A 26356-nucleotide genomic window follows, 5' to 3' on the forward strand; every position below is an offset into this window, starting at 1 on the left:
CAATGCTATTCACCTGAACAAAGTCTTTTTCTGCACTGCCTTACCTCTCTGTAGCTTCAAAGAACCTCACAAAAAGATGACTTGGGGACGTTGTTCTTTCAAGTGTCTTTGGTAGGCTGATTTCTAGGCACAGCATTTGTGCACAGTTATGCTTCTCACAGTAGGGTGGTCTCCAACCTGCAGTTCCTAAAACAGGCTTAAAGAGATGCAGGCTTTCTGCACTTGTCTATCAAAAGCCACACTGAACAGTGATCAGGAAAGAGACAAAGGGCTGGCCTCACCTTAAGGCCCCTTGTCATCCTAAACAGACTGTAGCTCCAGAACCTACCATATAGCACTGTTCAGGAAGACGACACAGCAGCTCTTCTCACTAAAATTATCTAATTGAATTTTTTTGAGGTTCCTTGTCTCCACTTTCTTCACTTCAGTGAGTAAATCTGCTGACAAGCACTGGAATGTCTGGAGTAGATTTCAACTGTCTGGGAAAACAACCTCATCTCCAATGTCTGTGCAGGAATAGGCCAGGGACTTCAAAAATAGAACTGGCAGCCCTCCATGAATCTGGTTCACTCATACACACAGTGCATGTACCACACAGACCACATACACACACATTTGCATAACATACACTTGGAATGGAAGCACTAGAATCCGGGTTGTGTGTTGAAGTAGAACTTTACACGAGTGGGCCAGTACACCTCCACTCCAGTGAGACAGATAAAAAGGTCTGCTCACAACTATTGATTTACATAAGATGCCACCAAGACACTACATGCAAAACCCACCACAAGGACGATAGTCCACTATCAAACAAATTACAACACGCTTGAAAAACCCATATTACAAGACAGGACCAAGACCGGACTCTGGTCAAGGGGCAGGCCCTAGGCTTTTGTGCACATACTAGATTAGTGTGAAGCTGGAGTTAAAATAAAAAAAACAGGATACCAGATACTCACAAATGGGTACGCAGGGCGGAGAAAACAAATGTGAACCATGCATGGAACATTCCCATCTCAACACTCAAGTCTATCAAATAAAAGTGATGCAGCAGCAAATACAGGTTTTTCTTTTAACCAGCATCAAACAGTGACATAGGTCTCCTGCCTCGCTTCATAAAGTAGTGGAAGTGGAATCAGATATTGGCTTTTAGACCCATTCTGTAGATCTGTTGAATGGATGAAACTTGGTAATCTGTTCACTATCCTCCAGGTAGTCACTTTCATCTTCCTCTAGTCCAAAGGATAAAAATAAGAACGGAGAATCTCATGGAGGTGAAACGTGGATGACCAATAAAACAGATATTTCAGCAGTTTTGGGCCATCTGAAAGTAGCATTTCATGTGTCTGCTGCAGTGATCACCGTTTTAGTTACAAAGATTCCAATATTAGCAAAATAAAATGGTTGTAAAACGAGTATCAGGAAAAATAGTGCTGGGATGTGGTTCTTCTGTGTGTGTGACCAGAGAGGCAGCATGGATCCTAAAATCCCCCACAGCCATGTCACAATCACTGAGTATTTGAAAAACAATTACTATAATGGAAGAGGATAGGGAATTGAAAATATATAAAAAATAAAAATAAAAAAAAGACAATTAAGAACAGTTCAGTATGCGTTCATAGCTTGTGGAAAAAACAACGGAACCAATTTGTAAATCCAGGCTGCACCAAGCGCCAGAACCCCTAGTCCTCCATCCACCTACTACAGTCCCAGACACTACTCGGCTAAAGACTTTCATGCCCTGAACATCAAACATGCATCCAGGCACTGTATCTAGTCCTCCAACATCAACACCGAAGGGGTGTTCTCCTGAATGCCTCTGAGCCCGCAACCCACAGACCCCTCCACCATGCACACAACCAAACCCCACATAACAGCTCCATACAAAGCACACACCACACCCAGACAGGCCTTTTCCTCAGCTCAACATCCACGTCTCGTCAAATACGCCATTGAAATATTAGACCTCCTGCACAAGCTCTCCTCGGACAATGTCCTCCCCTCCAAGACTTGGCTTAACCATACATTCTCCCCACTGACCGTGCATTGCTGGTCCACTTCTGCCTGCTACAAGACCACAATACAGTACAGAACTTGCAAACCCGGAGGTAGGCTAGACATGAGCTACCAAGAAAATATCAATGGTTCCATCACTTCTGAAAACTCCAGGGACCACCTTGAACACCTGACTTTCAAGCTCATCATCTCAACCAATACCATCATTGGAGGGGCAACACTCCAGGACTGCAGGACCAAGTTCAACCTTTGGAAACACCATTGCGGACTTCATTGCCCACTGGTGAATGCCTCCAGCTACTTCATCCTCCTTGGCAACCTCAAATGTTACCTGGAGGATCACATCAGCCCAGACACCACCAACCTCCTGGAAGAACTGACCACAATCAGACTCATCCAAAAGATAAATGACCACCCCCAATGTTACCGGACACTTCCTCAAACTGGTCTTCACCAATATGCCAACATCACGGTGGACAAACTCACCACCCCACTCACCTGGATAGATCACTACATCATCCCATTCAGCCTGCACCTACCCTACCAACAAGGAACCACACCCACCAAAAAATGACTGTGCAACTGGAACACAGTACCTGCAGAAACCTATATCACTTAACCCCGAACTCACTCCTCATCACATCCAAACGCCCCCCTACCTCCACCCACCCGCTTCAGCAATTGGATTACCTCCTGCGCAGACACCCTGGCTCGCTCAAAACCACTGCTACATCGGGGACCAGGCCTCAAGCAAGCTGGGACACAGACAACCTATGACTCTCCAAACACTACTGCAAACAGGTGGAATGCCGATGACGATACACTCATGACAACAATAGAAGCACCTACAGATCAGTCCTTTAGACCTATCACCAGAGACTCAGTCTTACCAGCTTTCACCGAACAGATACAGAATAGCTACAGCTATAAAGAAATCTTCATCATAGTGAAAAATTCACTTGCTCCACCGTCAGCTCCACGACAATCATCCCCCTCTCAGGAACACGGTTCCCACTTCTCTCTCTACTTCACCAACAAAATCAGCAGCTTATGAATCAAGTTCGCACCCCAACCAGATCTCTCCTTCTCCATCCTCCAATCCAATGAGAAGAACACACCAGAAACTGCTCAGACTTGCAGGCCCATCATCACCCTTATGCATACCAGCAACACCCTGCGATCCATCGACATAGAAGCCACATCGTCCCCCTATCCCCACTTCATCTTGACTAAAGGGCTCAGCCTCGTCTGCACCACCCCCATACCTGTATTCAAATACTCCCTCACCACTCCTGCCTTCCCAGACACAGACCCTATCAATCTGGATTCTGGCCCAATCACAGCACTGAGAACGACCTCATCCCCGCCACAGACGACATCGGTCCATCGGTCTATAATGGATGAGTGAAACAGTGTCACTTCTCCTTATCAACCTCTCTGCCATATTTTACTCACTCTCCCACCCCATAGTCATTTAATGCCTCCACAAGAATGGAATGCATGGACACGCACTCCAATGGATCAGGTCTTTCCACACAGGACACACCTAGCCAGTCAGCCTGCCTTGTACTCCTTCTCTGTCTGTAACTTGATCTGCTGCACCTCCCAGGCTGCTCCCTCAGCGTCACACTCTTTAACGTCTACATGGCCCCTCTTGCCAACATTATCTGTGCCCACTGATTCAGCATAATCTTGTATGCCAACAAAACCCAGCTCATCCTCTCTCTCCAAAGAAATCTCCCACTCCCAGATGAAGTTCATCAACTGCATGCCTGAAGGCGCAAACTTGATGAAGACAAACTGTCTGAAGCTCAACTCCGAACAGACAGAGGTGGAACCTTTCGGTAAAGACCTCTCACTGGTCTTCGTACAGACAGCCCCAGAACTTGGACAGGCACCAAGCCTGATGAACAAAGCCAGAAACTAGGGATCATGATCAACAATAAAATCTCAATAACTGACTAGGTTAACATGGTCCACTCCTCCTGCTTCCATAAATGGCTCTGGCTAGAAGCCAAAGTATTATTCACCCAAATCCTGATCACCAGCAAACTAGACTAAGGAAACACACTCTACGTCGGCATCCCTGAACAGATCACCAGGAGAATCTAGATAAATTAGAACACAGCATCCAGATTCGCTCTCAAATTTCATCCCCACTCTCATATGCCTAAACTACTCCAAGACCTCCACTGGCTCCCCATACTCAAAGGTGCCCCCGTCAAGATCCTTACACCTCCTCCCCTGTCAAGTATACAAGCAAGGCCCAGTTCCTGAACTGCTGTATCAACTTCTATGTGCTGAACAGACAGACACCTCTGTTTGGCGGCCTCCAGCTCCCTCACGTCCCACATCCAAAAAGCCAGAGCCGGTGGCTGAGCCTTTTAGTTCCTGGCTCACAAAAATCTTGAACAACCTCCACATCAGAGCTGCCAACTCTATCACAGAATTCTGTCAGAAACTTAAAACCTGGCTAATTAAATAGGCTTCAGGGCAGCCGCCCCCATTTCGGCCCCAGGATACCCACTAGTTGATACGCGAACCATACAAATACATATAACATAACATTGGTATGTAGTCCATTGATGCAGCCTTGCTGAAGTGGTTAACACTGAAACATCATCGCAAGGCATACCCTTCCATTATGCACTGAGCAATCACTAAGCCTACATCACTTTGTAGTTGCTCTTTCAGTAAACATACACACCTAGTATGATTACTGATGTCACCATCTTGGTTTCCACCCCACGGTTTCTTCTGTTTTTGCTTGGATGGTGTTCCTACCCAAAATCATATGTCCTACAGAGGAGTTACTTGGGCAGTTTCTTAAAGGTCAAAATACTTGGTCTCTAAATACTGAGAAGGTCAAAATCAATGAATTTTGAATGTCTATGATTTATAACTAAATCCTAGCAAAGGTACTGTGTCTCTTCAATCAAAGAAGCTTCCTGCAGAGCACAAAACAAGTTATCCAGGAACTCATTATGTGAAGACTGGATTACGGCAATGTGCTTTTTTCTGGGGGCAAAAAAAAGTCTTCTTTAGACGGCTGCAAGTGGTCCAGAATTCAGCAGCAAGGATGCTCTATAGATTGCACAAAAGTTCCTCGGTCTCTCATCTACTAGGGGAGCTTCACTGGCTTACAGCACAGAAGTGAATTAATTTTAAAACCTTGTGTTATGTGTACAGAGCAAGGTCAGGGGCAGGCCCATAATATATGTATGAATTTGGTAGATCTCATCAACCCACCCACTCTCGTCGCTCAAGCAAACTCTCCTTGTTTGTTGTCCCTAGAATTAAATGCACTTGCAAGCGTGGTCGTGCTTTTGCTTACCTGTTGGGTAAATCCCTTCCAGAAGCATTGAGAAGCTGTCCCTCGCTCACAACCGTTCAAAGACAGCTGAAGACCTGGCTGTTTGCAAATTAGTAAGACCTGGACAGACTCGACCTGTCTCTCCAAGTGCCGGGAAACCCCAAATGGGTACCTCAGTGCTTTACAAAACTCTTTTATGTGCAATCACTTTATCTGGCTTGAAGCACTGTTCCCCAGATATGATGCAGTTAGTCTCTGCCTGTAGATCAAACGCTGATCTGCTCATCCAGAGAGTTCCAAGTGAAAATCGTCAAGCCTCTCAAGGCTGTGGCTTAAGAAGGTGGTGTTCGATCCAAGAGGGCATTTAACAGTACCATGAGATCTGTGAAGTGGTTAAAAGCGAGTTCCCTTGTCTTGTGGGACTTCTTAAAGGGCGCCAGCAACAATGGAACCACTAAAGCGGTACCAGGTGACTCCAGCACATTCCTCAATCCATCACTCTTCCAGTACAAGCTAGTGCAATCACACATGAAGAGCACTAAATGGTGAACAGCGGAAAATACAGGTAAGCATAAACTTAGCCTGACTTCCTGTTTTACACAGGAAAAAAAAAAAAAAGACTGTGCACTATATCCCTATTTCCTGTCATAAAGAGTGTTTGCTGCAAGCTTGACCAAACAGGAATAGGGGTTGGAGAAAACTCAAAGTTAAGCGCTACTGTCCCAAACCATAGATTTTTCTATTATTGTAACAGCCTCTTGTAGGCTGATTCCTGACATTATCCTCCCTACACACCCCAGGCCCTGTGTCTCTGGGTCATGTTTGTTTGGGAATTGTGTGGAATTCATGCAAAAGTCATAGAGCAAGCACATGAAAGGTGGGTCTCAGGTTCTTTAGTGAAATCTATATCCTTTCCAGTCATCAGGTAAAACAGTTTACTATGTGTTTAGCACAATCTAAGATGACCTGAACCTCATATTTTGGGTCTCCCTCGACAAGTGCAGGTGAGGGAGGTTGAGAAAAATGTGTCTCTGGTTTAACCTTGATGGATTTAATGAGAGAGGTGCAACGCAGGGTGCATTTTCATGGACGCTGATAGGCGTGAATAAACACCAGTCTTACCAACATCCACAAATTAGGAATGGCCAGGCAGGCGGACACATTTGTCTGATGGCACAGATGGGGGCAGGTAGTCTGTTTTTGTCTGCATTCCGTTTGGACATCTACTTTGCTCTGCAATGATGTGGACCACAAGTGATACTCCATAAAGAGAGAACAAATGCAAATTCACCCATTGATGAGCAAGTGGCATTATTATTGAAGAATTCTACTGACTAGACAGATTCCACCCAATTCTTTCAGTCGGTGATGTAATACAGCACATAATGTTCGATACCCTAGTTTACACTTTCCTTTTGCCGAACTGATTCTGGATGGTATGCAGAAGAGAACCCTAGGGCAAAGCAGAGTAGTTTTAAAAAATCTGTCCAAAACCGAGAGACTGTCTGAGGCCATGTGAAGGTAAACTATATGATTACACAATATGTTGTATAAACACTTTTGCCAACTGAAGGCTGTTGGGGATGCTTTGTAGGAAAAAATATACATCTTTGATCAACAGGTCTACTGCTACTATCAGGTTGTTAAAACCCTGATTCTTTATGGATGTTCCAAAAGGACTGAGGCTCTTAAAGTATGAAAAGAAACTCACTTGACAGCGTCCTTTTAGAGTAGGCCACCGCTCACAAGTCCATGTCTGCGTCTCCCAAACCCTGCAAGAAAAAATGGTCCTGATCAGGAAGACAAATTCCAAATATTTATTATATTATGTGCATATTTGTAAAGCACACGTTTAAAGGTGCCATACCATTTAATAATAGAGGTTTACTGTTACCCAACTCAACATTACTCCTTTTGGTGAACTTGGTAGGTTGACATGACCTGCTTGAATTTGAACCTGTGCTCAGTGGGTCAACACGGATCCCTGTATTTGATGAATTGGTCCACAAAGTCAGATTGAGTTTTATGAAGTACCTGATGAGCACCTGCTTACTAGTTTTGTTCTTATGGTATACATACTTACCATTGTATTTCACTTTGTCTCACTGAAGGTTAAGCACAGCCAGATTCTGGTTTAGAAACAGTCTTGATTTTGGAGCAGTAGGGACACAAGACATTGGGTTTGCAATTGTGTGAAGAATGATGGTATGTTTTGCAGAATGATAAATTGTGTAATCTGCTGTCTTTTGGTGACTCATCAGCCTCCATCCTGAAAAAAGAACTAGTTATATGGAATCAGATTATTTTGTAGGGGGATTTGAAGCGATGAATATTACTTGAAAGATTATACTAGTTTCTAAGAAACAGTTACAGATACTCAGCTTCTTCTCTAACTTGGCATCTATTTTTACTCCCCCAGGGCACATGGCAAAGAATATCAATATTAATATTCTAAGGTTCTCACTGAGAGTTTATCTAAATTCGTTATTCAACCAGAAGAACAAGATGAGCAGTAATTTTGCATGCAAAATTACTGCACCCCCTTGATTCGTCTATTGTGCATTGATCGGTTAAATCTTGACAGTATGCCCTGGAGCGACATGCCAAAGCACTAATTTCCAGAGTAACTCATCATTCCTCAGTGGGCAACTAAGAATTGTGCCATAAAACCCTACACAGAGATACTGCACCCCATGGTATCAGGAGTTCTAGTGGTGGCAACAATGTTTTGGACGTCCTGTGCACTCGGAATCTAGGCCTAGAAGAAAGAGTGTACAAAGGAACAATGTTCATCTTAAAAGGTTTCCTAAGTATCCACCTAAACCACCCTAAGTATCCAGAACCCAGGCACGGTTTGCCGTTGCTTGTGCAGTGTGCAAGCAGAGCCTTGCAAATTTCATAAGTTAGTCAAATGCACAATACAGCTACAACTGCAGCCTTAATGTATGTAGAGTGAGAGTAGGGACCACCTTGGATACAAATAAATAAGGATATGGTACTCATATTTGATAGAACATATCTACCATGATTTATGCAAATCACATCAGTTTTTACAATGATCAGATTTCTTGTAAAGACAGGGCTCAAACCTCAAATACTTTGGTTAGGTGTCACAGAAGATTGGAACATGCTGTGATTGTTAATAAAGGAAACGGAGAAGAAAAGTAGACACAAAAGCCAACATGTGCATCTTCAAAATCTATTTAACTGGGGCTATGAAATCTTCAGGTATGAGTCGGCATACCTGTACAAACAATTTTGTTTACAAAATAAAAAAACACATTTATAGTGAATACTGTTTCCCATTTAATACAACAACACATTGGTTCCTCCATTTGTGAGCATCTATCAATGCCTTTCAGATGCTCATACTGTTTTGGGTTGCCGTGTACATCCAGAGCTTAGTCATTTTGGTATTGGCAGGGGAGCACCCATTTCCACGAATGACATGTCCCCTAAGGAGCCTCAAAGGTCCTCCATACCTCCCAGGTTTATTAATTTGAGTGTAAGGTTTACAGGTCTTCATTACACAGAGGACAGTGGCTGAGTGATGATGCACCACTATTCTTGATTTTTAGGGGGATCTCTCTGCTCCAACTGTGTTGCCTGCTGCTGCCAGCCCACCAGGAAGGGAGCAGAGCCAAAGGCGCGAGCGCTACTAAGTGCGTCGCACCCCCCCCACCACAACGCGGGGATCTCTCTGCTCCGACTGTGTTGCCTGCTGCTGCCTGCCAGGGGACTCGGCGTTCCACAACTCACCAGTCCAGGAAGGGAGCAGGGGCAAAGGCGCGAGTGCTACTAAGCACGTCACGCCCCCCGCAACGCGGGACGTGCGCAGGCCAAGGGCAGGTAACTGGAAGAGCCCAGGCTGGCCCCTATCTGTTGGCTCCAAGGTAGACATTTTCCTGTTCAATCTTTCAACTGTTTTTTCATATACATAACAGCTTTTTTGATAACTCCTACAAGATGCGAAAGCGCAAAGCGCAAAGGTAGTCCTGCGGTGGCAGCTACATTATCTAAAATTCCTAAGTCCCAAAAAAATTCTAAAAGACTAACAAATTGCGCTACCAATGAGATTGATACTTTAATTGAGGAGGTGGAATCGCTGTTAAATGGGAAGGAGAGTCGAGCTTCCAAAGAACAAACCAGTGTCCCCTTTTCATCCTTTTTTAAACCTAGAGCACCAAAAAGGCCCACTGCAGTGGGATCCAATGACCTTGCCCCAAGCCTACTACCTAAAACGTGGTTGCATGGTGTAGTCAATCTAGTGGTTACAAGTAAAGACCGTACCCAAATGGCAGATATGGGTGTTTCTGATGTAAGTAATATAGTCCATGACATACCCTGTTCAATTCGTTTTTCTGTTTTAGGGGACCTTGATCTAAATATAGAAGAAAGTTGCCTGGATATCAATTTACGAATGTCTGCTAGTCAGTCTATGGTTGAAAATTTCCAGGCAGAAGTGGTTAATTTAATTGTAGACCTAAAGCAAGAGATAAAGGTCCTTAAAGGATGCTGACTGAGACTCTTACTTTACTTCGCCCGGAGGCCAAAAAGAGGGTTGTGGTGTCTGCGGATGGGGAAAGTCTTAAATTCCCTATACCAAGTGCCAAAGATGGAAGTAAGTAATCTGACCTGGGGGCTGGAAAACTATTGTCTAGCAAAGGCCCACTTTCAGGTACCCAGCTGTACTAACCGTTTCCCGCAGCCTAGCTTCCACACTGGAGAACCACGGAATATTCCCATTAGGCAACGCATAACGAAAAATTATAACCATAAATGTGGTCATTCTATATATATGTGTAACGTTCCGAAATGAGTATCAAGTTCCTATGAAGACAGCCTGTCGTTAACGAATAAGGCTATTCATTCAATTAGACATGTCAGGAATTGTGCCTCCATTATTCATTCAGATGTTATCTTTGCAAAGCGTCACATAGGCAAGATAGGCCAAGTGGACACAGTTGAGATAGTATTAGCAACTCCCGTCTTGGCCAATGGCCTGTTATCCATAGAGGCATGAAACCCACTACGGAACAGATCGAATATCACTCTGCAACAAAATCGTCCTTGTGGGGATACTCCTGATAAAGAACCTGTGGCCACCCCGGAAAATGGGGCAGCTACTATGGGATCTTTTGATCTACCTTCTCTTACCCCAATGGCCCCTACTTTGGATATTCCTTGGAGGGAGCGTGAGACCTGGGCTAAGCGGCTTAAATATCCAAGCAAAAGTCTAAGTTCAAATTCATTAGACATGGATTGACTCAAAGAAGAATTAGCAGTGCGGAATACTGTTTTATTGTATGAGGGTGGGAATCCATTTAGAAACAAGAAGGGCGGTTTCCAGGAGTCATGCCAGAGGGGTGGCTCACTAGAAAAGAATTCAAGTATACAAGATGGCTTAATATCCTCGCCTCCAGTGTCTTGTTGGGGTGTTGCCAATGATAATCATCTTAGACCCAGGCCTCTTCATTCCACTGTAATTTCTTGGATTATAGCTGGTTTACGAAACAAGGTTGGCGATCCAGAATGGGGCTCTCTTATTGATTCCTGTAGTATTTGCCTCTTCCAGGAAACATGGGCCACTACAAATATATATAGGCAAGGGTTTATATCATTTTGCAAAGAGGCCATCCCCTCATCTGCAGGGAGGGCAGGAGGGGGTCTTATCACATGGGTAAAGATCTCCAAGGTAAGGGAAGCGAAGGAAATCATTGTGAATTCACCTGACATTTTGGCTGTTTCAATTACACCAAAACTGGGCCCCTTGACTTTGTGTGTAAATCTATACAATAGGCCAGGTTCTTCCAGCAAAACTTCAGAAACTATATCCTTCGTAATACTCTTGTGGCTGATTTACTTCCTTCACATTTTGTTATTATAGCTGGTGACTTTAATGCTTTATTAGAGCCCAGTTCACTTTTTGCAGAGCTAGTCCAGGAAGAGGATGAAATATGGGGAAATTACATCCTTTCATACGTCGAGAAATCAGTTTAAATCTAATCCGGGGGTGCGGCAGATTATCAAGCTAATGCTGCTATATGGCCTACGGACAGGAAACGGGCGTTTTCCCTCAGACATTCCAGAACGTTCTACTTTTTCCAGAGGGTCCTACAGTAGCTTGATCGACTATTTGCTTATTGATATTAGGATTTGGCATGGAATGAAGGATATTAAAGTAGGAGACCATCGCTACAGTGATCATTTCCCCCTTTTGTTGGAGTTGGATACGTGGTTTGCTGAGATGGAGCCAACAAAGCAAGCCGAGAGAGTTACGCCCGCCCTGGAGGTGGCCAGTAAGCAGCATGCATTAAGATGGGAGATTTTTATGAACAAAGGTGTCTTGGTAGCTCAAATGTCTGATTTGGTTTTGAGATATGCAGCACCCAATACTTATTCTGCCGATCAGACCATGGCTAAACATATTGAGTTTTTTGCTTCTCTGAATGCCCTTTTTATTAGAGAAAACGGGGAGGCCCAGATTACTTAAATCAAATCCATGGTTTAACAATGCTTGCAGGAGAGCCAAAAGCGGCCTTTTGGAAGCAGTTAAACAACGGGACAGACCTGCTATAGTAACGGCAAGGCGCGACTATGCAGATGCAATCAAGTTTAGCAAGGCGCAGTGGGTGGAGGATATATGGCAAGAATTGTTGGTAGCAGCCAGGGATTTAAACACAAGGCGTTTTTGGTCCCTGGTTTCTAATGAAGGAAGGCATTTGAGCCCTAGGCCTGATTGCCATATTCCACCAAATACTTGGGTCTCCTATTTTACCAAACTCTATAGCCAGGATTTCGACCCGTTAGTAGGTACAGAAGAGGTGCTTATGGCTTAGATTAACTAGGCAGGTGCTATTGCACCTTTCACTATGAAAGAAACTGAGAGAGCTATTAGGGCCCAAAAACCAGGAAAGGCTCAGGGGTTAGACGGGATTCCATATGATTTGTATAAGTCTGACCTGACAATATGGGGCCCTTATATCAAAGTTTCAAATGCTATCTTGGAGAGTAATATCTTTCCTCACTCGTGGAAAGGTGCAATAATTGTCCCCATTTATAAAAAAAGGGGACAAATCGGCCCTGGTAAATTATAGACCGATAACCCTTTTAGATAACCTCCAAAAAATCTTTTCTTTTCAAGTGTTGGGAAGGCTTAGAGCCTGGATTGAGGATAATGGGGCCTTGAGCCATCTTGAGGCGGGTTTCAGGCGAGGGACGGCCACAATGGACTAGGTCTTTTGCTTTCTCACAGTAAAATGGAAGGTGGTGGACCTGGATGGTGGCAGGCTCTTTGTCGATCTTAGATTTGCTTTTGACCTGGCCTCCCGACCGAAGATGTGGGAGACTTTGGCCAATATTGGAGCCCTGGGTCCATTGTTACATTTGATTAGGGAACTGTACTCAGATAGCTTTGCCAGAGTAAGGTGGGGGAAGGATGGAGAACTATCTGGCGAGTGTCCCCTGCAAAAAGGTGTTAGACAGGGATGTGTGTTAGCTCCAACTCTTTTTTTGCTCTTTATAAATGCATGTATTCCATACTTGCTTGATACCCAAAACGATGCACCGAAATTGGGTGGCATCAAGACACCATGCCTGTTGTTTGCTGATGATACCTTGCTCTTATCCCAAACCGCCTCTGGATTATCTAGGCTTCTGGAAGAAATTTCGGATTTTTGCAAGGATTACGGTCTACAAATAAACTGCACCAAAACCAAATGTATGGTATTTGGTGACCGAAAATTTAGATTAAAGAAAAAAATAGTCCTTGATGGCGAGGTTCTTGAATGTGTCAGTGATTTTGATTATTTGGGAATTAGGTTAAACAACTCCCATAATTGGACATCACATCTGTCAAAGTCCGTTATGTCCCTCAAACAAAAGACAGGAGGCATTTTGAGATTTGCTGCTAAAACGCCCACCTTTCCAATTACACCCGCAATGGATATTTACAAAGTGCAAGCTAGAGCAGGTGTTTTATATGGCGCCGAGCCGTGTGGGCATGCCAAACTCCATGATATAGGAAGAGCAGAAAATCTCTTCATTAAAGCCTTGCTAAAAGTTCCATCAAGTTCTCCAACTTTGCTTATCCAAATGGATCTATCAAAACTCCCATTACATTGTAGATATTGATGCTCTGCGTCCACTCCAATATTGGATTCGGATTTGGTCCTCAGTAGCGTTAGATCCTAACAGAATATGACTAACAGCGCTTTTAAGAGATTCTCAGGTTGACGAAATCCCACGGTGCAAGTATGTAAAAAGTTTTTTTTTTTTTTTTAAACTTGGGTTGGGGTCTTATTGGGTGGACCCTTTGCATCTTCCAAAAAATGCCCCCCAGATGTTAAAGGATGCATATTGGGAGAATGTACATACATTAACTATAGTAGCTGTCTCGTCGGGTAGTATAACAGACAGCTTCCTATCTTTTAAGTGTCACTATGAGTTCAAGCACTTTTTGGATATTATTACACACCCAGTGGCGCGTGCGCTTTATTTAAGATTTAGACTGGGATCCTTACCAGTGTGCGATCTTACCGCTAGATGGAAGAAATCTAATAGTCTGTCAAATTCTTGCCCGATGGGATGCAATACCAGGGAAACTACTAGTCACCTTTTATTCCATTGTCCAGCATTTAAAAAGCAAAGGGCTCATTGGATAAAACCCTTCTGTAAGATCATGGGCATCAGGGACCGTCACTCGGCCCTTAGGATTTGCAGTACAAATATCCACAGGGTGGTGGTTTGCGCTGTGGCAGAGTTTTTAGCAGCTATTTGCGGTATAGAGCAGGTTTTATAAATTGATACAATATGTATTTAAGGGTAGCGAATGTGCTTTTGATTGTCTACTATTCTAAAATTTAGATTTTGAATATATGCTTTTATTATATTAAACTTTTTTTAACATAGGGAGGAAATTCATATGTTTTGAGACATTTAAACGTATTCGTTCAAGTCTTATCTGTGAATCTCATTTTCGACAATCACTTAGTATAGGCTCTCAAATTATAAGGGAATAAGCCATTCATATTCTCAACAGAGATTTTTGGTGTGTAATTCTCACACCCTGGTCATTGACAATGTGAAATATTTATTACCCTGAAGATCTCACCATTTTTACTGTGATTATTTATTATTTTATTTTTATATATGTTTTTGTGAATTTGGTTTTATGTTTGTATTTGTATTGCTTTTATGGTACCTGTTGCCGAAATAAAGTTTGAATGATGATGATGATGATTTATAGGCCATCCCCTTATGAAATTAAAAAAATCCCTATCTCCAGGTGATAACTGGTGGAATTGTTTTGCAGAGGCAAAAGTAGATAGGACTAATGCTCTATTTTGTGGTAGTGTGGGTGAGCAGTTAGGCTTATCAGAGGGTAGTGCTAAGCATTTGTTGTACTCACAGAGGCAATAAATGAGACACACACAAAGAATAAATCTGAGACCAATTTAGAAAAATAACACTTCTTTTTATATATGTTTGAAACCCAAGTACTTCGTAATCAGGTAAGCACTTTTTCAAGCATAAATACTTTTCAGTTTAAAAAAAATCAACACTTCTCAGAGTCCTTCATTGTTAACCTATGGAGGAAAACAATATTCAGCAAACACAGGGTTAGCAATGACTCACAAGGCCAATCTCAGGGAGTTAAGATAAGTACAGGGCACTGATCAGAACCACACCAGCAGGTCACTCTGGGCAGCACTTTGGTGGCCGGGTGCAGGGCTGCAGTAAGGTGTTGGGTGTGCAATGGGTTTCTATGGTAGTTTGGTCCTTGTGAAGACAGGCTGCAGGCTCTGACTAGGAAGTCAGTCTGAGACAACAAACAGGTAGGTTGTAGACTTGGGGTACTCGGGGGCATAGGTGCACCACTGGTCCTTTTCTCCAGGATCGAGGGGCGACAGATGCAGGGATGTCCATAGGTGTCAAGTTTCTGTGCCCAGGACCACGGGCGGTCAAGGGTCCTGCGTGTTGAGGCTGCTAGCGCCATTGGGGAGTCCAGCAGGGGGAACCCAGGGTGGACTCTAGCTCAGAGGAACCAGGGGGTGTCACTGGCACCACTGACCCACCTCCGATGAGGTCAGAAGTGACTGGTGCAATGGTTGCTGGAGGGGTCAGGTTTTCTCTCACCACAAAGCTGCAGGAAAGGGGGCCTGCATACAGGGGCTGCAGGTGACATGGGGAAGTCCAAGATGAGTGTGACCACACTGGACTCTGAACAGCTAGCTTCACTTCAGGTTATGGACGTCAGATGCAGAGGCCACTTTGGGCATCTGGTCTTTGCTGTTCCGGGGGCTGCAGAGTCCTTTCTTGAGACTTTGTTGCAAAGCAGAGTTGCTGCTCATGGAAGTCTTGAGCCTTTATGGAATGCAGGCAGTTCCCTGGGTTTATTGTACGCTCAGCTGTAGGACAAGTCTTCTTTTTGGGCAGTGTCCGTCGAGGTCAGTAGGCAGGCCGGTGGTGCTGGTTCCAAGTCAGCTGCTTCTATTTTTCCTCTTCTGCAGGTGCGACTCTTCTTTGTCCTTGGCTTCTTAGGTCGTGAGGATCTGAGTTCTAAAGTTCAGGTGTGTCACCTTAAAACTCAATTTAGGGGAGTTGTCAGTGGACTGCCAACCTTTAGGGGGACTACACCCTTTCAATGACCACTTCTGCTGGAAAGTGGGCATAACCCTAACCCTAGTGGCCTAATTCCTTCCAAACAAGATGGAGGAATTTAAAAAGTAGTGTCCACTTTAGCTCGTCTACCTTAGGGGCGGGAATGGCAAGAAGTGGGTACACCTCCTAATCTGCCCAATATTCCCGCCTGTGTTGCTGCCAAAAGTGGGGTCAGGACTGAGGTGTCGGTCATCTCCACCATCTGGAGAGACTTGGGTTGCTTTACAAAGGTGGGTAGGCCTTTGAAGCTTCCCGCCATGGAACGTCCATCCTGCCTGGGTGAGGTGATAACACCCCCGGCCAGTGAGGGCTTTTTTCTCTGTCCCTTGGGAGTGCTGGCTCTCACTTTGGGGGGTGAGGTGGGAAGGGGGTGCAGAAACACGTCTTTGGTGGCTGAACTGGTCATGATCAGTCAGTCAATCCACTAGTAGCTGGTAGGCTTTCAGGGGGCACCTCTAAGGTGCCCTCTGGATGTGGTTATTAATAAACTGGCATCAGCAAGGATTTATTAATCTGAGATGCTGGATACCAAACTTCCCTATATTCAGAGAAGCCATCATGTAGCTGGGGAACTCATAGTGACCAGTGTCCAGCACATGTATTTAAAATAGCTTCCCAGAACACTTACTAAGACTGACAATCGACAAAGACATAGCATGGGCTTAACCGCTTGTGCAGATATGCCCTCACATGTAATATGATGCACCCTGCCTTAGGGCTGTAAGGCCTGCTAGAGGGTGACATATATAATGCATGCAGTGTTTAGGGGACATAGCACACAGGCAGTGTGCCATGTCGTGTTTTCACCTTTGTCTGCATCAAGACACACAGCCCGCAACTGCAGTCTGCTTAATGTTGGTGTTGGGTCCCTCAGAGTAGCACACGTTTTGCTGCAGCTCTTAGGGACTCTCTTTAGTACCTATGCCCTAGGTACCAGAGGTATCATTTACTAGGGACTTACAAAAGGTGCTAAAGGCCTGGTCACTTGGGGTATCAGGTGACCAGTGGTCCTGTTTCTGGGGGAAGGAACACTGTCACTGGAGACCTGATTAGCAGGAACCTAGTACACTTCAGTCAAAGTTGCATGTAAAAACAGGCAAACATTGTGTGTGTGTGTGTGTGTGTGTGTGTGTGTGTGTGTGTGTGGGGGCGGGGGAGGGCCTGCAACCAGAACCCAGCTCTCTACATCACTGAACTCACCTGGACCGACCACACCATTGTCCACTTCACCTTTGCAGAACCACCATGCCCCACCACCAGGCACCCCAAGGCCTCCCACTGCAGCTGAATCAAAGTGACAGACGCAATGGACGGATGCCCTCAACACCACCCAGTCCGACCCCACAACCAACCTTGAACAGGCTATCCAGAATTTCTGCACACAGATCGCCTTCTGCGCTGACAGAGTCACCCCATCAAGGCAGCCAAGACCAGCAGATCCACCAAACTGGCCAGTTGGTATACACCAGAACTCAGGACTATGAAACACAACTGCAAATAGCTACAAAGAAGACGGCGCACCAGCAGAGACCCCACACATGAGCCACCTTTAAGTCAGCCCTCAACAAATACCACCAACACCTAAAAGACACGAAAAAAGGTACCCTGGCAGACCACATCGAAGCAAGCTCCAACCACAACAAGGAACTCTTCAGCATTGTCAGAGAGTTCTCAAATCTGCCAGTCACAGAGAACACGTTCTCCCCCTCCCAGGAACTCTGCCACGTCATGGCAGACTACTTCCACAAGATATTCACCATCTACAGTATCTTCGCACCCCAACCTCTACAACCGCATCACGCCGACAGACACCACCCGCTAACCGCATGAGAACAGCTCACCACTCGGAGCACCACAGCCACCAAGAACTCTATCCACTTGGGAGCACCCACGTTCCCCTGCCCCCACTACTTCCTCATGCTCAAGAGCAAGGAAATCAGCAGCAAACTCACTTCCATTCTCAACGCATCTATCACCATGGCCACCTTCCCAGACAGATTTTTAAAAAAATGCGCAGAGGTCAGACCCCTCCCCAACAAACCCTCTGCCACCCCCACAAATTCAAGGATTACTGCCCCATCTCTTTGTTCCCCTCTCCCACCAAAGTCCTCGAGAAGGCCATCAACTGCCAACTCACTGAACACCTGGAGAGAAATAATCTGCTGGATAACTCCCAATCCGGTTTCTGTGCCAACCACAACACCGAGAACGCCCCGACCGCTGCCACCGATGACATTAGAACCCTCCTTGACAGGGGTGAAACAGCGACGCTGCTCCGCCTCGACCTCTCAGCAACATTCAACACTGTATCCCACCATATTCTCATAAGAGACTCCACCACATCGGAATCCAGGGAGACGCCCTCAAGTGGACTGCATCCTTTCTCACAGGACGAACCCAGAGAATCCGCTTTCCATCATTCACTTTGGAACCCAAGAGCACCACCCTCTTCAACACTTAAATGATGCTCCTTGGCCAACATCATCAGAACCCATGGCTTCAACATCATATCCTACGCAGATGACACTTGGCTCATCCTCTCGCTCTCAGGAGACCCCACCACCACTAGGACCAAATTCCACCAACAATCTGAAGCTCCACACAGATAGGATGGAAGTGCTGATTTTTGGGAACAGCACCTTCCCATTGAACGACACCTGGTCACCCTCCGAACTCAGACCCACACCTACAGCCCACGCCTGCAACCTTGGCATCACCCTGGACAGCAAACTCACCATGAAATGCCAGATCAATTAAGTATCCTCCTGTCAGCTTCCGCACACTCTGCATGCTCCGAAAGATCTTCATATGGCTCTCCGTCACACCAGGAAAACGGTCTCTCAAGCCCTAGTCACGAGCCGGCTGGATTACTGCAGCAAGCTCAATGCAGGAATTACCACTCAACTCATGAGGAGACTCTACACAATTCAGACAAACTGACCCACATCACCCCCAACCGCAGGAACCTAAACAGGCTACTCATTCAGAAAAGATGCCCATTCAAGATGCTGATACAAACCTACAAGGCCCTCCACGATGAAGAATCAGCATGCATCAACCATCAGCTGAACTTCCATCAACCCTCCAGACACCTGCTCTCCACCTCCCTCGCAGACAAGTCCCACATTAGCCAGAGCTACCTAACCGCCAAGTCCTGGAATGTCCTTCCCGCTCACCTCCAAATTTCATCCTCTCTCCCAGAAATCAGAAAGGGACTCAAGACCTGGCTCTTCAAGTGACCCAGCAAGAACCTAGCGCCTGGATACCCTCACAAGTGCATAGTTGAACTTTATATATCTGAGTTGATTGAGCCATCAGCAGTTCGTATATGCCACTTAGGCATCAGGGTTCCTCTTCTAATAGTTTATATTTCCATCAACATCGACTATGTACATATAGTTTTGTCTCTTTAGATTATAGTTCACTGGACGTCACAAAATTCTTTGTCTGTCAATATATCATTGCAATAATACCTTCAGTAGGCTTATGATTAATTTCTTGTGCAATCATTACTCTGCATTCACGATTGTGAATGAGCTGTGGGCTTTGAAATACACTTAATTCACCTGATTTTTCGTGTGACAGGACCCTATACTCTGAGACCACCTAATTGAAGATGCTAGTCACCCACACTTCCTCAAGGGACAGTGCCTGCGAGGCCAGCTCCTGGGGCACGTTGGCAAACAGCTTCATCTTGATCTGGAATTAGGGTTTGGCTCACATGTCCTTTGTCATGCTTGCATCAAGAAAGCCCGGAAGGGATTAAGGAGGGCAGGGGAAGGACACTTTTTCACTACACAATGTCGGATACATAACAGCCATGCTTAGTGCCTAGGTCTATGCAGCTCTTATACCCCTCTGATCACACCGGGGACATCAACCCATACCTGCCACAGCCCCAAGGGCAAACGGAAAGATATAATCTTGTGGGGCCCTCCAGGCAATGCTCACAGTAGTGTTTCAGCAAAGGTAGGAGAGGGAGCTCCTCATCTCTCCAACAGATCAGGCTGCTATGTTGTCCTGCGCATTGCAGCGTGGCCTACCCGGCACACCTACACGAGAGCCCAGGTCAATCCTCAGTTCCACTGCCTCTCTGGTCTTTCCCAGATTAATCCTCTATTCGCAGAAGCAGGTTTCAACCCTGGTGCATGCCTAGCCAGTGTTTAGGCTTAGTTAGCAGTGGCAGCGATCTGGCCAGCTTGGTGTCCACGCCCCTCACTGTTGCCTTAGTCCAGAGCAGAGCACAACCACCCAGGGTGGCATCAAAGTGCTCCTTCAACTCACTGGAGAGGCAGGAGCACTGGCGCCACAAATGTGTCCTCTCCACCGGCACGCTTGGAGAAGGATTGTGAAGAATGATTGGGATGGAAGGCTGGAGCTTGAAAGAAAGCATCTGAAATGATGACCATACCAATCACACTCCCTAGTGTTTGTCAAATAAAATTATTTATAAAATTATCAACTAGCAAACAGATAAACCCTAGTATTCCTTACAAGCTAAAGTCCGCACAACAGATTTTTTAGTAGTAGCCTGCGTGGCATAGTCAAGTCTAGAAGTTACTGCTGCTCCAGTGACCTGACCAGAGTTCTCAGAGAGGTGCAAAGGATCACTGTTATTAACGAAAGGAGATAGTAGAGAGAGCTGTTCATAACTTTCTCAGCCCCTTATTTACATGAGAACCGGTCGTTCAAAACCAGAGCTCGAGTTTTTGCTTTATAAGACTGGACCAATAGCCATCTTACTAAAGTTACACAATAATAAAGAACTAAGGCTAGAGATAAGTAGATTTTTCCTTCCTTTCTCTAAAGTAGCAGTAGCGTGCTGGGGTTCACAGCCTTATAGCAGGTCTCACTCAAAAGGTGAGGCAGTGCAGGGCAATAATGTTGTCTTTGAATATCGAAAGGAACACGTTTCTTACCCTTGATAATGATCTTTCTGGTGGATAACTGCAGATTATCCACCTTTTGAATCTCCTCAAGGTGACAGACTGTATTTGGAAAAGTCAAAATAACTCGCCTGCACCAGTAGATGGCACTCGATCCACATTAATACCCAGTACAACCCCAGACATGACCTCACCGGAGAAATGTATGTGACGCTCCGGCACACAGATGTCAGTTCTTCGTCTGTTTTTCAATGCCCTTAGAAGTGGAGACAAGGCCAACAAAATTGGTAATTGTATGCAATGTAACATGCCCAACATTTGGGACCTTATTAATGAACCTTTCATCAGAATGAGAAGGCGGTGGGATTGGTAAGGAATTTGCAGGAGGACAGTTAGTAAAGATACGCAATCTATACTCATGCTAGATTTCTCACCTCCTGAATAAACAGCCAAGCAGTATCTCCATGTCGGACGGCCTGAGGAGATGGTAAAACCAGAAGGCCCTTCAGAACGGATCTGGCAAAATGGTCATCCCTTTGGACTTCTAACTCAAGGCAATAATCGCTGGTGAAGGTGTGGACCAGCTTACCCGGGAAGAAATTAGTAAAGAGGACGAACAGGCAAAGCCTGCAACTCATTATCACACCAAGCCAGCGAGACAGAAATCAGAAACACTGGGCTAACAGCTGCAACAGATATCCCATCAAGAAAGTGAGCACAAAGTTAAGGTTCCACTAAGGCATTATGAACAGTAAAGAAGGGAACATATGTCAACCTTTAAACAAACCACATGACAGTCTGGAACTTCAATAGTTAAGGTTGTTCAATTATGTAAAGAAACAAAGACTAAGCCAAAACAACCTTTAACTGTGCCCAATGCAAGCCCTTGAGGGCTAAAGAAACTTCAAAGTGCAACACATCTAAAAGAAGTTTTATGAGGTCCAACTTCCTTTCTGGCACACCAAGCTAACTGCTGAGGCTAACTTCCTGAGTGAACAGATTTGACAAAATAAGATGATGTCCACCACATCTGAAGGTAAATCAAAAGAACTTAGGTTGGTCTGCTCATTCTCCTGACATGTAGGTGGAGGGCCAGGAGGTTAAGATGTAAGATGTACTTTGCAACTTCAAAAGGATGTCTGGTCTGAGTGGAAGAGTTCAAATCGGGGACAAGCAAAGCAGATTTACGTAACAAACCCCCTGAGGCCAGTCTGGCATGATTAAGATAGTCTGTGCATGGCCCTCACACAGTTTCCTCAGAACCCAAGGAATCAGAAGAATGGGAGGGAACACATAATGGAGAGAAAGTCTCACTTCAAACAAAACAGATCTTGTATTAATCCCCTCAAAGGAAATTGAAGGGTGCAGAACAGAAGGAGAGAACATTCTTTTGGAAGAAAAAGAGGTCGACCTCAAAGGTGCCTTAGGAGGGGATGCTGGACTAAACCAACTCTGGATGAAGGGGCCACTTGTGGCTGGCAAGGTGGCAGGAACTGAGGTGGTCAGCCCTCACATACAAGGTGCCCGTCAGCTGGTTGGCAACTAAACAGATGCCTGAATGAAAGCCACAGCATCAGTGATTCTTGACAAAGAGAAGGCCAACCCACACCACCCTTTTTGGTGGCATACCAAAACCTTGTTGTGCAGTCTGTAATGGCCTGAACTGACAAATAGCAAATAAAGGGAAAGAATGCGTTCAGCACTAGGATTACCGGACACAGCTCTTGCAGGCTTATATGATTCCCGCTGCTCTGTGGGGGACCGATGTCCAATCTTCTCCAAGGTCTCCAGATGTACACTCCAACCCAGAGTGGAAACATCTGTCACTGTTGTGGCTAATGCCAGTGAGGGTCTTCAAAAGATTCCTCATCACTGACCATCATTGTAGATCTTTTGCTGCCTCTGTGGGAATTCAGACATTGTTCTACAGTCTGCACTAGAGTTGAGTTGACTGGATGCAGAAAAATGCACCAATGAGCATGGGTGACCAACAGGACGCAAAAAGCCATGAGACCCAATAATTGGAGGGGTGGCAGGGGTAGGAGACGGGCCTCCTCCTAAAACATCGGAATCATATCTTTAATGTCCTAAAACCTCTGCGGAGGTGGAAATGCCCCAAATGATGTGTTTTACACCGTCCAATTAAGAGGAGGTCCCGAGAGGGTTATTGGTGTGACTTGAGCAGATTGATGGATAAACCCACATTTGATACCATTAACGCTGTGGAAATCAGGTGGTCTGCCACCAGCTGTGGCGTATCCGCCTTCAGCCACTAGGCATCGAGGTAGAGGAATAAACAGGTGTGGCTTGCTGGATGTACCACAATCTCCGACATCACCTTGGTACAGATTAGAGGTGCCGTTGTCAGACAGAATGGGACTGCAAATGTAGGTATCTCCTATATCACTATGCGAAAGTATGCATCCTGAAAGTCTAGGACCACCATCCAGTCTCCCAGCTTCAAAGCCAACATAACCTGTGCAAGGGATAGCAGCTTGAATTTCTCCTTGGGAAGGAAGCTGTTCAAGACTGAAGGTCAAAAATAGGGCAAAGTCCACTGTCCTTCTTTGGGACAACAAAGTAATAGGAGTAATATTTCTTCATGACCTTGTGCTCTATAACCATTTTCATGGCTCTTTTGCACAACATAATCTAGACTTCCTGCTGGAGAATGTAGGAATAATCTGTTGAAGTGGTGGAGAGGACAGAAGGAATTTTTGGTTGAGTTCCTGGAAAGGAAACTCAATTGCTTTAGGATCTGCAGGACTCAATGATCCATTGTTTGCTTTACGACCTGCAGGACCCAGTGGTCCATCGTGATAGCTCAATAATTCAACAGAAGGCAAGACACTCTCATTCCCAAAGGCCACATGTGCTCCCTTAGGAGCGATTTACTGAAGTTTTGAGGGGAAGGAGAGCAGGATTAAGGCTGCTGATCATAACGCCCCCTAATCCACCACATCCTCTATACTGGCAGTTTCTGTAATGGCTGGGATGGCTAGCACCACCAAAGGGGCTAGACCCTTCATTAACCGTAAAATCTGTGTTACTCACTGTGAAACTAACGGATAGGGAAAGCCTATCCCATGGAACAAGCCACTGTCTGGCCCCGTTTGGACCTCTCGGGCCAAATCAGCCTCCTTGTCAAAGAGGCAAGAACCATCAAACTGCATATCTACTAGGTTGGCCCGGACAGCCCCTGAATATCTAGTAGAATGTAACCAGTCACGTCTTCAAAGGTGACAAAGGACCACATTGCGCTGGTCACTTAATCCTTTATTTCTAATCCAGACTTGAATTTCTTTATCAACATCCTGCCCATCACATTCAATCTTGCAGAGTGGTCCTCCGAGTACTCCAGAAGGTTTGACATGACCATCTGAGACATATCTTAAAAGGCATGCGAATAGCAGGAAGGGAGGCAGGTCGTATTTGTGTGGTAAAGGGAAAGAATCCTAGAGGAGATGAGCTATTTTTCACATTGCTTAGATCTTTGTAGGCTCACAATCATGAGGAGCCAAAGGGGAGGATAACTGGTTCTGCTTCAAGCAGGAAGACACCTGCACCACCAGATTCTGGGGAAGGATGGGCCATCAAAAGCTTTGGGTCCCTTGGTGTTCAACGATTGTGAAAGGAGGTCCGACCATTCTCAAAGGCAGAAGTTTTTTTGTCCGAAGCAGCTAGGATGTGTTCTCTCAAAGCCTCCATGAAGATCAAAAAAATGCCTGGAAGCGGAAGATAGAAGATGCAAAAGCTCTTACATTATTTGCCTGGTTTTCCTCCCTCGGCAAGGTACTCCAGAGTCTCAGCCATCTTCTTCAATACATCTGTTCACAATGCCTCTTCTGGTGGAGATCCTGCAGAAGACTTCAAGACAAACTCTGAGGAAGTATCTAACCAGTTAGCATTTTGTAGGGCTCAGAAATCACAAACATCTGTGTTTGCTGGAGAAAGTTGGTACCTGTAGTATCTGTTACTGATTGCCAGCTGATGTGGAGGGTGAGTGAGAGCAAAGTGGGCAGCATGGACTGTGTGAGATGACTTTAGGCATTCTTGCTGAAGTTTGGCGCATTTATGGATGTGTTACGGGCAGGTACAAACTCTGTGGTGTGGCGATGGAGTGGCGTGAGCTTCGTGTGAGAATCTCCTGGTAGGGAAGCACGCAAGGAAACCATGACATGTGATTCATTGCCATGAACAATGCCATTTTAAGTTGGGAAGGAATTCACTTGAAAGATAGGACACCAGATCCATTTTGGAATTGGCCGTGTCGCTTCAGTTTTCAGCAGTACTGTGTGTGTCTGTGGTGATACATACAACTGATTCAGCACACTCTGAGTGCTCCTTACTTTTACTGTGCACAGTGTGTGTCTATGGTGATGTGCGCACCTTAATTTAATGCACAGTGATTACTCATTACTTATTTAGCTATGCACACCTCATTAAGCATGCAGTGAATATTTCTGGGGTCACTGTGTGGTCTTATTTACTCTGCATGCCTGCAGTGATACTCACACCGCATAAAATGTATTTGTCCTTCTTATACTGGAGGTATGGTCATCCTTATTTTGCATATCTCTGGAGATGCGCATAGCTGCGCACTCAGTACTTTTCGCTTTTCTTTTGCTATGGTGTTCTTAATTGGAGTGCATAGAGCACACTTTACCCAGAGTTCCTGGATTTACTCACTCAAAATAGTAGTTTACTGCGTGTGCCAATGAAGCACACATTTCTTTTGAATGTGCTAAACACTAAGGGCCTGATTTTAACCTTGGCGGACGGCGGAGGCCGTCCGCCAAGGTTCCGCCGCCAAATGACCGCACCGCGGTCACAAGACCGCGGCGGCCATTCTAACATTTCCTCTGGGCCGGCGGGCGCTCTCCAAAAGAGCGCCCGCCGGCCCAGAGGAAATGCCCCTGCAACGAGGACGCCGGCTCAGAAGTGAGCCGGCGTAGTTGCAGGGGTGCGACGGGTGCAGTTTGCACCCGTCTCGTATTTCAGTGTCTGCATGGCAGACACTGAAATACTTTGCGGGCCCTCTTATTGGGGCCCCTGCAGTGCCCATGCCATGGGCATGGGCACTGCAGGGGCCCCCAGGGGCCCCGCGGCACCCCCTACCGCCATCCTGTTCCTGGCGGGAGACCCGCCAGGAACAGGATGGCGGTAGGGGGTGTCAGAATCCCCATGGCTGCGGAGCGCGCTCCGCAGCCATGGAGGATTCCCCCGAGCAGCGGAAAGTCGGCGGGAGACCGCCGACTTTCCGCTTCTGACCGCGGCTGAACCGCCGCGGTCAGAATGCTCGTGGGAGCACCGCCAGCCTGTTGGCGGTGCTCCCGTGGTCGGTGGCCGCCAGGGTCAGAATGACCCCCTAAGTTCACTGCTATGTGTGCCCAAACGTGTTCTCTTCCTTCTCCATTACCCTTTCTTCCTTCTACTGGCAAACAGCAAATGAAGGGGCCAGAATTAAAGGAGTATTTCA

General features: G+C 45.7%; 1 protein-coding gene across 3 annotated transcripts in view; it reads right to left on the bottom strand.

Annotated features, from left to right (window-relative positions):
• AAAS (aladin WD repeat nucleoporin) overlaps positions 1–26356 on the bottom strand; it is a 258437-nt gene that overhangs the window by 46542 nt on the left and 185539 nt on the right. For all 3 annotated transcript variants that reach the window (XM_069230959.1, XM_069230958.1, XM_069230960.1), the window contains one exon: positions 7041–7101. In XM_069230959.1, the coding sequence (XP_069087060.1) occupies positions 7041–7101 (61 nt within the window). The remainder of the gene's footprint in view (positions 1–7040; positions 7102–26356) is intronic.

This window comes from Pleurodeles waltl, chromosome 4_2, assembly GCF_031143425.1.
Source record: "Pleurodeles waltl isolate 20211129_DDA chromosome 4_2, aPleWal1.hap1.20221129, whole genome shotgun sequence".
NCBI classification, from domain to species: domain Eukaryota; kingdom Metazoa; phylum Chordata; class Amphibia; order Caudata; family Salamandridae; genus Pleurodeles; species Pleurodeles waltl.